The sequence below is a fragment of the Hoplias malabaricus genome, chromosome 16 (assembly GCF_029633855.1).
Source record: "Hoplias malabaricus isolate fHopMal1 chromosome 16, fHopMal1.hap1, whole genome shotgun sequence".
In the NCBI taxonomy this organism is placed as follows: domain Eukaryota; kingdom Metazoa; phylum Chordata; class Actinopteri; order Characiformes; family Erythrinidae; genus Hoplias; species Hoplias malabaricus.
Genome location: NC_089815.1, coordinates 1190304 through 1205303, shown reverse-complemented (window position 1 = coordinate 1205303; position 15000 = coordinate 1190304). Strand labels below are relative to the sequence as shown.

General features: G+C 45.5%; 1 protein-coding gene across 1 annotated transcript in view; it reads left to right on the top strand.

Annotated features, from left to right (window-relative positions):
* The window catches only part of LOC136672106 (transmembrane channel-like protein 3), a 26970-nt gene that overhangs the window by 11122 nt on the left and 848 nt on the right, over positions 1-15000 (top strand). The window contains exons 10-23 of the mRNA XM_066648055.1: positions 557-704; positions 1109-1218; positions 2562-2640; positions 4119-4391; positions 5573-5701; positions 7195-7262; positions 7593-7721; positions 8918-9028; positions 10614-10739; positions 10896-10974; positions 11110-11150; positions 11245-11532; positions 12617-12712; positions 13619-15000. The exon at positions 13619-15000 is cut by the window's right edge and continues 848 nt beyond it. Coding sequence (XP_066504152.1) covers positions 557-704; positions 1109-1218; positions 2562-2640; positions 4119-4391; positions 5573-5701; positions 7195-7262; positions 7593-7721; positions 8918-9028; positions 10614-10739; positions 10896-10974; positions 11110-11150; positions 11245-11532; positions 12617-12712; positions 13619-14498 — 2557 coding nt within the window. The 3' untranslated portion in view covers positions 14499-15000. The remainder of the gene's footprint in view (positions 1-556; positions 705-1108; positions 1219-2561; positions 2641-4118; positions 4392-5572; positions 5702-7194; positions 7263-7592; positions 7722-8917; positions 9029-10613; positions 10740-10895; positions 10975-11109; positions 11151-11244; positions 11533-12616; positions 12713-13618) is intronic.

The window sequence follows — 15000 nt, the reverse complement described above, 5'->3', positions numbered from 1 at the left end:
GCTCTGATCCCTCTCCGTGTACATGAATTTATCTGCACCTTTATTTTTCCCATTGTTTAATCATCGTACAACAACATGGAACCAAAGTGGATGCTGGACATAAGCCTAAGGTCATGCTCAATGCAAAACACCAGCTAGAGGAGTATCTAGTCTCCAGCATTGGGGTGAGAATTGGATGGCAGGCAGACACAACAGCATTTTATGGTGTCACGTTCTGGATCTGGATCACAATCAGCAATCCAGCTCTTCTCCATCTCACCAGATAACACAGTTCCACTGTTCCACCGCCTACGGCTGGGGAGCTTCGTAGCTCTGTAGCTCAGGACTGGCTTTGGGCATGGTGACCGTAGGCTCATGTGCAGCTGCTCCAGAGTTTAATCACATAGTGTAGTTGTCAGACTCTAATGTTAAAAGACCATTTCTCAGTTCCCTGCTCAGGTAAAAGCACAGCATTTCCATAAGGGACCTTGGGCAAGACTCCTAACAGCGTCACCTACCGTTGTAACTTCATCCGAATGCTATTTCCTCATGCTCCTGTTTCCCACACCCACCCCAGGGCGGTTCTGATCAGTCTGCGGATTCTGGCGAATATCCTGGTGCTGCTGTCTCTGGCCGGAAGCATCTACATCATTTACTTCGTGGTGGATCGCTCTCAGAAACTGGAGCAGCAGAAATCAGAGCTCACTCTGTGGGAGAAGAATGAGGTTCGTCGTGTTTCACTGGAAAACAAACAAAACACTGAAACAAAGTGAGCAAAGAACTAGGGAATAAACCTGCTGTTACTACACTGTAAATAATGAATGAGTTAATTACTGGATACTCGTTGCATTACTTTCATGGATGTTTACTGCACAGTGGATTACAGTAAAACCACAGCTGTGTGACTTGGAGCAGAAGATCCACTGTAATTTGTACAAAAAAGATACGGCTTTCTGTGAATAATGAGCCTAAAGTATTAATAAACAGCATTCACATCATGATATTAACCAGTTATAAGATCTTATATGAAAGAATAAATGCATATTAGTAAATATATATATATATATATGAATGAATTATCCCTCTCCATCTTTCCAGTGTCCTGTTCTGTTTGTTTCCACTGTTTTAGGTGAGTGTGGTGGTCTCACTCATCACTATGATCGCGCCGTCTGCCTTTGAGCTGGTGGCTCAGCTGGAGATGTACCACCCCAGAACAAACCTCCGATTCCAGCTGGCTAGGTCTGACAGTCCTGCACCATCTACTCCACACACTGCCAAACCAATGATGTCTTACCCAGTGAAATCAGCTTAACTCCCTCACACACTCACACCTGTGGATACATTCACTCACTCACCCTGTCACTCACACACTCACCCTGTCACTCACACCTGTGGATACATTCACTCACTCACCCTGTCACTCACACACTCACCCTGTCACTCACACCTGTGGATACATTCACTCACTCACCCTGTCACTCACACACTCACCCTGTCACTCACACCTGTGGATACATTCACTCACTCACCCTGTCACTCACACACTCACCCTGTCACTCACACATGTGGATACATTCACTCACTCACCCTGTCACTCACACACTCACACCTGTGGATACATTCACTCACTCACCCTGTCACTCACACACTCACCCTGTCACTCACACCTGTGGATACATTCACTCACTCACCCTGTCACTCACACACTCACCCTGTCACTCACACATGTGGATACATTCACTCACTCACCCTGTCACTCACACACTCACACCTATGGATACATTCACTCATTCACCCTGTCAATTACACACTCACCCTGTCACTCACACCTGTGGATAAATTCACTCACTCACCCTCTCACTCACACCTGTGGATGAATTCACTCACTCTGTCACTCACCCTGTCACTCACACACTCACACCTGTGGATACATTCACTCACTCACCCTGTCACTCACACACTCACACCTGTGGATACATTCACTCACTCACCCTGTCACTCACACACTCACACCTGTGGATACATTCACTCACTCACCCTGTCACTCACACACTCACCCTGTCACTCACACACTCACACCTATGGATAAATTCACTCACTCACCCTCTCACTCACACCTGTGGATGAATTCACTCACTCTGTCACTCACACACTCACCCTGTCACTCACACCTGCGGATACATTCACTCACTCACCCTGTCACTCACACCTGTGGATACATTCACTCACTCACCCTGTCACTCATACACTCACACCTGTGGATAAATTCACTCACTCACGCTGTTACCCACACTCTCACACCTGTGGACAGTTTTACTCACTCACCCTGTCACTCACACTCTCACCTGTGGATAAATTCACTCACTCACCCAGTCACTCACACACTGACACCTGTGGATTTGAACCCAGAAACCCAGGACTCTGGAGGTGTGTGATAGTGAGACTGTGTAAGATATTTGTCAGATTTAAGGTGGCTTCACTGGGAAAGAGCTCATATTTTCAATGCTCTTGTTTTTACCAAGCTGCTCTATTAACATTATTTATTAATGACTTTGTTATTAATAATCTGTGCACGTCGTCAGGGTGCTGGTGTTGTATCTTGGAAATCTCTACAGTCTGATCATCGCCTTGTTGGATAAAGTGAACAGCATGAGCTCTGGAGTAAGTGAACTTTCTGAGTTACAGTTGGATCAAAAGCTCATATCTCTGAACTGCTCACTTTAAAAAACACTCTGAACCTTTTGATGTAAGATGAATATAAATCATTGCTACTCAGAGTCAGCTTTGAGGATTCCAGGGCTGAGTTTTGTTGAGTGTGGATTAAGGGGTGGGCGATAGGGCACTAAAATAATATCACGATTTTTCAGGATATTTTGCTGATTATGATATTCTTGGTGATATGAAAAAACACTGAAAATAATTGCATTTATTTCAACAACACACTATTATTACAAAATAAATGTTATGTGAATGTTAATTATATTAAATTAAAATTATATTTAATTTCTTATTTAAATTATATTTCATTGCATTTTATTTTAGTACAAATCTAACAATTTCAAAAATTCAGAAGAAACAACAAATAAATGAGTAAACATTTTCTTATTTTGTAAACAATCATAACTTACCAAGATCCAAATCACCTCCACACCACTGAAGTCACTAATTTTTGGAGCAAATTTTTGAACGCAGAGCAAATTTCCACCTGTCGCTGCCTAAATGACATAATGAATGTATGCCATAGAACATGTAAATGCATGGCGTTATTCCGTAAACAAGTCAGAATATCACGATAATCAAAATATTGATTTTTTTTTATTGTTTAAATGTGAACACACCACATTGTTTAAAATGTGATATTATTAATAAGACAAGCAGTAACATAGACACAGCCCTCTGGACTCTGGGAAACTCAAAGGAGGGGCACATCTAGGGAAGGGATATTACAACCTGGAGGAACTGGGAGGCCTTGCCCTTAAGCGAGGGAATGCTCCACCAACCGAGCAGACTCGGATCACACATGGCCTTGGACGAGTAGATGGTGGCCTCACGGGGGATTTCACCTTTGGGTTTTGAGTTGTTCTTTTGCTTAAATTAGAAGTTGGTGATTTTAATGCAGTAAGTTTTTATAAAATTCAGAGAATGTCAATCTGAAATGGTCAGATGTGTCTGCGTCGCTGTCTGAGCCACAGCTGAGAAACAGCATCTGGAGATGTTCGGATGGTGAGAGACCTCCAAAGGTTGAAAAGCAAGAAAATGGTTGAAGATGTTGCTCTATTCTTGTTCCATAGATTGTTATCACTGACTCATTTTTGCGGTTTGAGATGCAGAACTAAAATTAAGGTGGAACTAACTCCCAACCGCTAACTTTCCATGAAAGTAAACACAGAGCGAAAGTGCTACAAAACTAAAACAGCAGAGTCACAAATATGTTTCTGTGGTAATTCAAACAGCTTCCGCTTTCCACCATGATGAACACAATCACACCCTCCTCCAGCACTACGCCTCCTCTTAACTCCTGCCCAAAAGTCTCCTGAGTTTGACTCACTGTTCTCCAAGAAGAAACAGTAAATACCCACTACATTTATGAAGCTTTCACTTCATGTTCATGTTCATGTGGTCATTTCTTGTTTGTCCAGGTCACAGGGAACTGGTCAGACACCACATCGTACCTGGCCACCATCTCACAGCCGGCTGAGATTAATCTGTCCACTGTGGTTCCTGAGATTACTGAGGGGAGGAATACCACCTTAACTACAACCATCACAAACATGAACCGAAGCATGATCAACATCAAGAGTGGGCTATTATCCAGACCACCACCACTGGCTCTGACACTGAACCACACCACCTCATACGGGTATACCACCAAATCCCAGCCGGACCAGTGCTGGGAGACTTACGTCGGGCAGGTAAACAGTTAAAAGTGCGGTTATTCCAGACCACCTTAAATTTTCACGTTGAACTTTATCTCATTAAATATATGCGTAGATACATAGAGCAGCCACAACAGTAAATCAGTCCTTGTCTAATTTATCAGCTCCACTGTTCATTCAGGAGCACTTAGTAGTTCTACAATTACAGACAGTAGTCTATCTGTTGTTCTGCATACTTTGTTTGCCCCCTCTAGGGTTCCCCACATTCTCAGTGCTGCAGTGACACTGACGTGGTGGTGGTGGTGTGTTAGTGTGTGGATCAGACACAGCAGTGCTACTGGAGTTTTTAAACCCAGTGTCCAGTGGCTAGGGCTGCCCACCGCTGCCCCCACCACTCACAGTGTGCTCACTGCCCCCTAGTGTTCACTATTGTGTGTGTAAATGTGTGTTTCACTGCACGGATTGGGCTAAAGAGAACAAATAGTGGCCAATCAAGTGACTCTAAGGTAAATCATTCTGAGGTAGATCACATGATGTTTTTCAAAAATAATATAAAATACTTTCACCAGGTAAAGTCACCTGAAACAAATAATAAAAAACATCTAGACACACGTTCTAATATTTTTACCCGTAGTCTTACAGTATATCTTTATCAAGGAGCATTATATGATACAAGTAAAGCATAAACCAAAGTATTCAGACACTCAGAAAGTGTGTGGAATATTAAAGACGGTGCTAACCAATTTATTTCCATTCCCATTCACTATAATATATTCAGATTGTTTTATCCCACATATCCCTGCTATTATACGCCATTAACCAAGCCATTCACGCTAGCACTCAGGCTAACGAGCACTTTAGGCCTGGGCTCAGCCATGTCCTCGCTTTCGCTCAACGGCGGCAGTAAATAAGGCATTACAGCTGACAAGGGGAAATGAAAATGTATCGTCCGGCTGTAATTGTTTCCCCCTGATGGCAATGAAAGGGCTATGGATTGTAACATGGATTAAAACATACAGCCAGACAGTTACTTAATGAAACTATCAGTGGACTAAGACACTAAGCATCAATTCTCCTGGAACGAACCCACCCGGCTGATTTAATAGACCCTCTTCTGGAGCTCTTCTGAGGCTCGTCTGGAGGAGTCCAGTTACAGAAGGGACAGAGCTCTGCCGGCTACTGTAACTATGTTTATCTACTTCTAACTCTACTCTCAGGAAATGCTGAAGCTCTCCATCATCGACATGATCTTCACCGTGGCTAGTATTTTGCTGATCGATTTCATCCGGGGTCTGGTGGTCCGGTATCTGAGCGACTGCTGCTGCTGGGATTTGGAGAGCAAGTTCGTGAGTGTGACGTCAATCAATGAGATCAAAGAGTTAAACGGGTTGATGTGTTCACGCCTGTGAATCAAAGCCACTTCCAGGAAAGATCTAGAGTGGTGTTCATTAATTGAAATTCATTAAGGTTCAGTTAGAGAAAAGCCAAGGTCCGGAACACAGTACGGGAGGTCCTCGGGTTACGACACACCTCCCATTTACTGTATAAAACCTTGTTAAGTGGTTTTGCGTCGTAAATGTCGCAACGTGAACTTCGTGTGTGGTGTGCGCGGCGCGGTGGAAGAATACACGGTTACGTGGCTCGGGACCGAGGAGGATAGGTGTTAGGATAGGATCAGTGCTTACAGTATGTTATTTACGTACGGTATGTTCCACCGAAAATCGGTTTACAACACGACGTAGGAATGTATTTATGTCGTAAGTCGAGGACCCCCTGTATATAACTTGCATCATGATCAGTGCCAGGTCCTGTACTTAAAATTTTCATATAATTAGAGCATCCTTTTACACAGTTAACTACTGAACGTCAGTTTAAATTACATTTTCAATTACATTTCAATATATTTCTCCAAGATTTATTAATAATTATAAATAACAAATAATTTACAAATAAAACAATGACTTTAATGCTTTTCCATAACCAGCATTCTGATTGGCTCTTTGTGCTGGAGGGCGGGATTTTATCCATAAACAGAATCCACGTTCTGAGTTATGAGAATTTCAACCCGTAATCGTTCCCTTCTTATTAAAGTTTCTGGTCGTAACTCACACCACACCGTCGTCCCAGCGCTCATCATAATGCACAGATCTGATTGGCTGAGGAGCCTCACGTGTGATCTGCAGAAACACATGTGATTGGTCTGTGAGTTTCCTTGAGCGCTAAACCTGCACCGTAACGACTAGAAGAGTCACACCACTTGAAACACACACTCTGTTCACAATTAAACAGCTCTGAATAATATTATTATTTTAGCTATTAATAATTAAACTGCAATTCTGCCTTTTAGTTTCAGTCTTCGCAGCATGAACATGCACACACCAGGACTCCTCTATCCCTGCATTTACAAAAAGGAAAACAGCAAATAATAATAAAAGTAGACTTCCAGGGGTTTTGGGATGGGCACTGGGCCTGAGGATAGAGGCTATGGGCAGTTAGTGCAGGGTTTCAGTCTACTTCTCTCTCTGTAGCACGTTCAGTTTCGTGTTTATTTAGAACAAAGCTGGGGCTCCTAAGTGGTGCACAGGTCTGAGAGTTGGCCCTGTTATAGACGATCGCTGGTGTTAGCCATACGCAATAGCACAACCGTCCACTCGTCACAGACTGCAGGCATTTTTTGGCTGATGTATCAGACCCAGAGTATGGCTTCACATCCCAGAAGAAGGGTGGTGCGGGGGGGGGGTTATGATTGGGGGACTCCTAGTGGTGGGGATGATGACGACTAATGATTAATGAGAAAAATGGGGTCCTCCTCAGTTTCATGATCTGCTTTGTCTTTCAGCCGGAGTACGGTGAATTCAAGATCGCGGAAAATGTTTTGCATCTAATTTACAACCAGGGGATGATTTGGTACGTCTCTGTGATTCTGTAATTTAAAAGCAATAGACATGCTGCAAAACAGCTGAAATATCTCTCTCTATCTCTTATTTCTCCCCCTCATTCTCTCTCTAATTTCTTCCCCTCATTCTCTCTCTCTCCCACTCTCTCTATTTCTCCCCTCATTCCCTCTCTCTTATTTCTCCCCTCATTCCCTCTCTCTTATTTCTCCCCTCATTCTCTCTCTCTCTCTCTGTTATTTCTTTCCCTCATTCTCTCTCTTACTCTCTCTTATTTCTCCCCTTCATTCTCTCTCTCTCTCTCTCTCTCTCTCTCTCTCTCTCTCTCTCTCTCTCTCTCCAGGATGGGGGCGTTTTTCTCTCCCTGTCTCCCTGCCTTTAATGTGATGAAGCTGATTGGGCTCATGTACCTGAGGAGCTGGGCAGTGCTCACCTGTAACGTCCCGCATCAGCAGGTGTTCCGCGCCTCCAGGTCAGTGACGTTTACCCTCACGGCTTTAGACGGACGGTCTCATCCAGAGCCTCTTACGGCACCTTACACCTGGACGTAGTGTAACAGTTTGTCCTTCAAGGGAACTGTGTTCTCCAGGGTGATGGAGCTCAGCCCTGTATCTTTGTGATGAATGGGAGAGGTGTCCAACATCAGCACCTGACCTCACTGGTGTCAAACCCCTGGACACAGGGACACGGGGTCCTCATCCGGAAGCGTCTAAGCTGTAAGATTGTTGGACCTGTGGGTTACAGGCTCAGTGTAGACACAGTGTGTGAGTGCGGATGAAGAGGGAGGTGGGACACGGCGGTTCTGCTGAAGTGGTCTTTTTTAACGGAGTGTGTGAGTGTGTTCAGCAGAGTGTGATCACTCTCTTTATTCCGGCTCTGATCTCAGAGTGAATCAAATTAATTTACCATGAAAAATGACTTCATGAGAGAGAGAGAGAGAGAGAGAGAGAGAGAGAGAGAGAGAGAGAGAGAGAGAGAGAGAGAGAGAAAGCAGAAATTAAAAAGGAAGAGAGAGATATGAGAAATGAAGTCAGAGAAATGAAATAGGAGAATAGCATGAGGACAAAGAGGAAAAGAAAGAGAGGGAAAAAAAATGTAGGAGGTGAACAAATACAAGTAGAGCGATCATTGCAATAGTTTCTGACTCGTTCTCTCTCTTTCTCTCTATCTATCTCTCTCTCTCTCTCTATCTATCTATCTATCTATCTATCTATCTCTCTGTAGCCCCCATACGCCCTCACTCTCTGATTTATTTAACAGCTATCTTGTGGTAGTCCCTCTCTCTCTCTCTCTCTCTCTCTCTCTCTCTCTCCCCCCCTCTCTCTCTCTCTCTCTCTCTCTCTTTCTTTCTCTCTCTCTCTCTCTCTCTCTCGTCCTTATCAGTCTGTTGCAGATGGGAAGAGCATCAGCCTCGTATTTAAACACACTTCATTTATTTGTCCACTCTCCATTTTCTTTGTCACTTCTTTTTACACATCAAAGCTATGGACTCTGATAAAATCCTCATGAGCTGATCTCCTCACAGACACAGGGACGAGTGTGTCCTCCTCAGGGGTCACTCCTCTCCGGTGTGTGTCTGTGCTCAGTGTGGGAGTGGGTCTGTCACAGCGAGCTGCAGATTTGTTTAATCACAATCACTAACTAATGCTATTCTTCTCCTTTTCCCAGATCCAATAACTTCTACCTGGCCATGCTGCTGTTCATGCTGTTCCTCTGCATGCTGCCCACCATCTTCGCCATCGTAAGGTACAGGCCGTCGCAGCACTGCGGACCTTTTAGGTAAATGAGGCTGTTTTTATAAAGCGCTGTCTGCACAAAGAGAGCATTTCAGAGCACTTTCATTAAAGACTCGGCTTTTAATCTCAGTCTGTGCCTCGGCGTAAATCTCCCACGTCAGGAGGAAACTTTATTCCACTGCAATGAGGATAAATCCACCGTGTTTTCCATAAACACATATTTATTACATACCATTAAAGCCCTAGAAGTCCACAGCTGCTGTGGTCCTGCTGTAAAGTGCTTGTTATGTGATGTATTTGCTTAATTGCAGAGTAATTACATGTTTAAACATTTGCATTGAATGTACAACCTTAGTACAGCATTCAGAGGTTTCAGTCGGCACCTCTGACACTGACAAGACAATAGAAATGTGGCAGAAAAGTGTAACAATATAAAACATATAAAACCAATATAAAATCATTCATTGGCTTGCCATTCGAGGGCTCACCAGTCCTCAGTTCACAGGGCGACACACACTCACACACTCACAGGGACATGGGGAGAACACACCACACTCCTCACAGACAGTCACCCGTAAGAAACCCACACAGACACAGAGAGAACACACCACACTCCTCACAGACAGTCACCTGAAGGAAATCCACGCAGACACAGAGAGAACACACCACACTCCTCACAGACAGTCACCTGGAGGAAATCCACCCAGACACAGGGAGAACACACCACACTCCTCACAGACAGTCACCCAGAGGAAACCCACGCAGACACAGAGAGAACATACCACACTCCTCACAGACAGTCACCTGGAGGAAATCCACGCAGACACAGAGAGAACACACCACACTCCTCACACACAGTCACCCGGAGGAAACCCACGCAGACACAGAGAGAACACACCACACTCCTCACAGACAGTCACCTGGAGGAAACCCACGCAGACACAGGGAGAACACACCACACTCCTCAAAGACAGTCACCTGGAGGAAACCCACGCAGACACAGAGAGAACACACCACACTCCTCACACACAGTCACCCGGAGGAAACCCACGCAGACACAGAGAGAACATACCACACTCCTCACAAACAGTCACCTGGAGGAAACCCACGCAGACACAGGGAGAACACACCACACTCCTCAAAGACAGTCACCTGGAGGAAACCCACGCAGACACAGGGAGAACACACCACACTCCTCACAGACAGTCACCCAGAGGAAACCCACGCAGACACACAGAGAACACACCACACTCCTCAAAGACAGTCACCCGGAGGAAACCCACACAGACACAGGGAGAACACACCACACTCCTCACAGACAGTCACCCGGAGCAGAACCCACAACCTCCAGCACCCTGGAGCTGTGACAGAGACACCACCTGTTGCTCCACCGTGCTGTCGTATAAAATTATAAAAATATAAAAGGTTTAAAATGACAAAGCCATTTCATTCTTCATTTTTGTGACCTGTACTTCATAGAATATAAGTAAAAGAAACAGATAATCACATTAATAAGTATTTTTTGCAACTTTTTACGTTGAAAGTGTGACTAATCGCCCCTTTAAAGCATTTGTTTAATAATAATTCTCATTAATAACGGTTCTTCAATGTCCCTGCCCCCTCTGCAGTGGTCAGGAGAAGATTTACGACATCATCTCAGAGACCATAGAGAAGGACTTTCCGCTGTGGTTCGGTAAAGTGATGAGTTACGTCACCAGTCCCGTGGTGGTCCTGCCAGCCCTCCTGCTGCTCTTGTAAGTGACCTGGTCAGTCATAATATGCTAATGACCTCAGGACGATACAGTGGGCAGCAGGAGGAAAAACAGTTTGGCTTCTGTTGACCCTTCACTGCGCCACTCACTTCCCCAAAGGCCTCTGATCTCAGAGCAGTTTTTCTCTGTGATTCGCAGCATGTTGATCTACTACCTGCAGGCCATCGCCAGGTCGCTCAAATTCACCAACAACCAGCTGAGGATCCAGCTCCAAACTGTGAGTACAGTGACCAACATGCATTACACTGATCCCTTGTGGCCTGGATGAATCAGAGGTTATGTAGTGAACTTTTTAAGCATGTGGGGGACCCTCTCTATGGAGCATAAACAGTTCTCAATTGTATCTCCATAGGAACGCACCGAAGACAAGAAAAAAGTGTTCCAGTTGGCTGCTGGTAAGATGCTCTCAAAAACACAAATATGCATGCACATGTGTGTGTGTGTGTATATATGTCTGTGTGTGTGTGTGTGTGTGTGTTTCTACATATGTGTGTGTGTTTCTCCCAGCTCGTCTCCACTCTCCTGAGGGTGGAGATAAGAAGCCGGAGCAGGAGAGTGACCTCACCAGCGGTGAATCTCCCACGCGCTCTGCCTCGCCCCCTCGCCGCAACGGCACTGTTGCCAACTGCCTTTCGCCTGGTCGCCATGGCAATGCCGCCAGCATCCACACTATTGCCCAGTCTGCCTCCCGGGCTGAGATCAGGACCGCCGGAGACACACCAAGCCCCTCGGTCCCGGTCCGACACAAACACAGACTCGAGCACATCCCCAACAGGTCTGAACTAAAGGGGATGCTTCATTTTTTACTAAAGTCATATAAATGTCCATCCATAATCATTTTGGAATCATTCATTCATTCATTCATTCATTCATATTTTATATATATATTCATTGACAAATGTTGCAGTCAGTCACATGCTACTACACACCTGGGGAAGAACACTCACATCGCTCCTCCACCAGGTGAATCAGGTCCTGGTTCTGGTTCTGGAAGCGGGTTCTTGTTTAGTGGCTGTTCTCTCGTGGTTCAGAGCGAGTCGAGTAGGGACTAAACCGTGGCGTGTAAACCTTGCAGAGCGCTGATCGTCCAGAGAGAGTCGTCACTCTACGCCACGCAACGCAGACGACCAGCACCAACTCTCTATCTGTAAAATCTCCAGCTGCAGCAGAGATCACGTTTGTTTTTATCCGACTCACGACGGCAGCTCGTAAAATGACGCCGTGGTCTTTTGAAGAGGTTCGAACGCTCCTTGGATCGGTGGCCGACGAAAGAATCCAGCGAGAGCTGGACGCTGCAACAAGGAAGGAACAAACTCTACTGATCTGTCTGAACTGATGACGGAGCTGTGTTCAGTCCCAAACAACAACAACACGCCAATACACCACGAGAGGCGGGGTTTTGAGACAACACTGGATACATCTCGGGGGGGAGCTGTGGGAGTGGAAAACCGACCAGGGACCAATCAGAGAACAGAGTCCAGTAGAGTAGGGACCATGCAGTGGTAAAGCATCATAAATGCCCAATTCTGTTATATCAGCGAACAGATGGCTGTGTTTACTAGCACTGGGAGGGCTGTTAGTGTGTGTATGGCTGAATTTATTACTTCGGAAGAAGAAGGCCTAGGTAAACATAATAATTATTTACATACTTTGGAAATAATCTCAGTCACTGTGCAGTAAAATATGCCATGTTTTGATTCACGGTTTCTTGTTTACCAGTCTGTTTACTCACTGTTTACCACCACCGTGGAAAGCTGTCCTACGGCCTCATCCTTCAATCTTCTGTTGCTTTTCTTTTCCCATACTTTTCTTCACCTACTCATCCCACCGGTCTCCATCCGTCTGCATGCGACGTGTAGGGGTTACAGAGTGTTCAGCGGCCCCCCCATGGCCCCCATGCCCCACATACCTCCGAGGCCGATTCACAGGGTGGAGTACATCCCCATTCCCGTCAGGTTTGGCTTTCTCTTCCACATGTCCTGATTTACCACACTTTACCAGATTTTCCACAACTGATAGTAGAGTCATTTATCATTACATTAACACCCATAGCCTTCTTCCACCAGAGGAACTGGTTCTCAACTTCTCAACTTCTTGGTGCTATCAGTGTTTTCACAAGTTTTAAGGGGAACCATGCACGTGTCATCAGCGGCGAGATGGACAGAGAAAGGTATCAAAACAGAGTCATGGTTTATCCACTGTTTTCAGTGCAGTCAGATCAGAGTGAGCTATAAAACTCGTGTGGAAATTACGCCGACGTATGAGCCATTCTGTGGAGAGCAGTGTCAACCACAGCCTCAGAAAACACAATGACTTTGGTCTTTTACCCAGAACACCACCAAGGATGATATAACACACTGCTATGACCTGCCCAGCTCCTCCATGCCATAATGATTTATTTGAGGCTCTGGGCTCTTTCTGGAGCTTCTTCATCTCCACACACACACACACACTGATGGACACCTTCACGATTCAGAACCAAATGTTCGGTTCCATATGTTCCAGCTGAGAATGAAATCTGTTAATGTTGGTGGAAACACGTTGAATGGTTCCGCATTAGGTTTGCGAAGAAGAACTGAACTGGTTCCCTGTTGGTGGAAAAGGGCTATCAGTGGTGTGTCTGAACATAGCTGCCCCCTTGTGGGTGACCCAGTCTAGGGCAAATAGTTTTTCTCAGTGTCTTGATGAGTTATAAGCTTACAGACAATTTTGTATTTGAGTTTTTGGAGTCACACAGATATGGTCTCACTGTTTAATGACTAGTGGACTTTAGAGTCAGTCCTCAGTATGACTTGTATAGGTCACTCAAGTGTCGCAAAGCAAATACTGTGTGGCTACACTGCTGTTTGTGTGTTCCTCAGGCATCCAGGCTACCTGGGAGGAATGAGCAGCTCGTGCCGGTCCAAATCTTACCATCATATGTCCTACAATCCTCCCCTGCGCTACTCGGAGAACATCCACTCTGACCCTCTTTTCAGAAAGAGCCTGAGACCTCTTCGTCCAGAGCCTGGGATCATTACGGCTCAGAGCTACGGGAGCCGGCGGGCACTCAGCACTCGCTACGTCATCGTCAATGAGCACGAACCCCGCAAGAAGCTGTTGCGCTCCACCACTCGCATCCCGAGGCATTATCGACTGGTGGACGAGCCTGAGATCGTGGAGCTTTACCCCAGGAGCATCAAGAGATACATCCCCAGGACGCCCCACAGGAGTCAGCCACCACACCTCAGCGAAGAGGAGGAAGAGGAGGAGGTGGATGAGGCAGCAAAGAACGGAGGAAAGAGAGCCTCCTTCCCTCAGTCACACAGGCCAAAATCGCTTTCTGACCTCCACCAATCGGCCCACTTTTACATCGGAGATACCCTGGACAGCCGTCTGGCACAAAGCTTCTATGGAGAAGAAGAAGAAGAGGAGGAAGAGTATGGTGAAGAGTGGGAAGAAGAAAGCTCCCACCCCAAGAGTTCCAGGACCAAGTTCCTCAAGGAGACGCCCCACAGACACGGAGAAGGTCCCGTCAAGCCTAAAGCAAAGAGCAAGCGCAAGGGAGAGCCCCCTTTAACCGAGTCAGACTCGGCCTCACTGGCGTCCAGCAGCGACCAGCAGAACAGCAGCACTGACCAGTACATCCAGGTCATCCACAACAAGGAGAAATACCTGAAGCACAATGCCAAGATGACAAAGAAAAAGTCCAAACCCGGCGGAGAAGTGAACCCCACTGGTTTTGTTTGCTCGAATGTGTGATTTTGTAATTTTAGGATTTAGAATTAGACTAGGATTAGTTTGTCCTCCAGAGCTTCTACTACAGGGAAGGCTTCGCATTAGATGTTGGTGTGAACATTGTTGTGAAAATCTGATTGACCTCGGCTATGTAAACCATAGTGAGGTCAGGCGCTGGTGTCGGTGATTAGTTCTGGATCATAAACACCACTCCAACTCATCCTAAAGGTATTGAATCGAGCGCCATTGCTCCATAAACAGGCAGCACATTAATGGGCTTGGTTTGTACACCTTGGAGCCATGCTTCACAACGGACATGGTGACTATAAACTCATGTACAGCTGCTCCAGGGCGTCCCACTTCTGCATTTGCACAACTGAATACGTGTCCACAGTTTGGGAAACAGGAACCTGCCATGATACCACAGCGGTAAAAAAGCAAATAAGAGTAGTTATTACATTATTACTTTTTTTATTACAGTAGACTGTGATTATATAAATAAATATGTAATTACTTCTGAAAATAG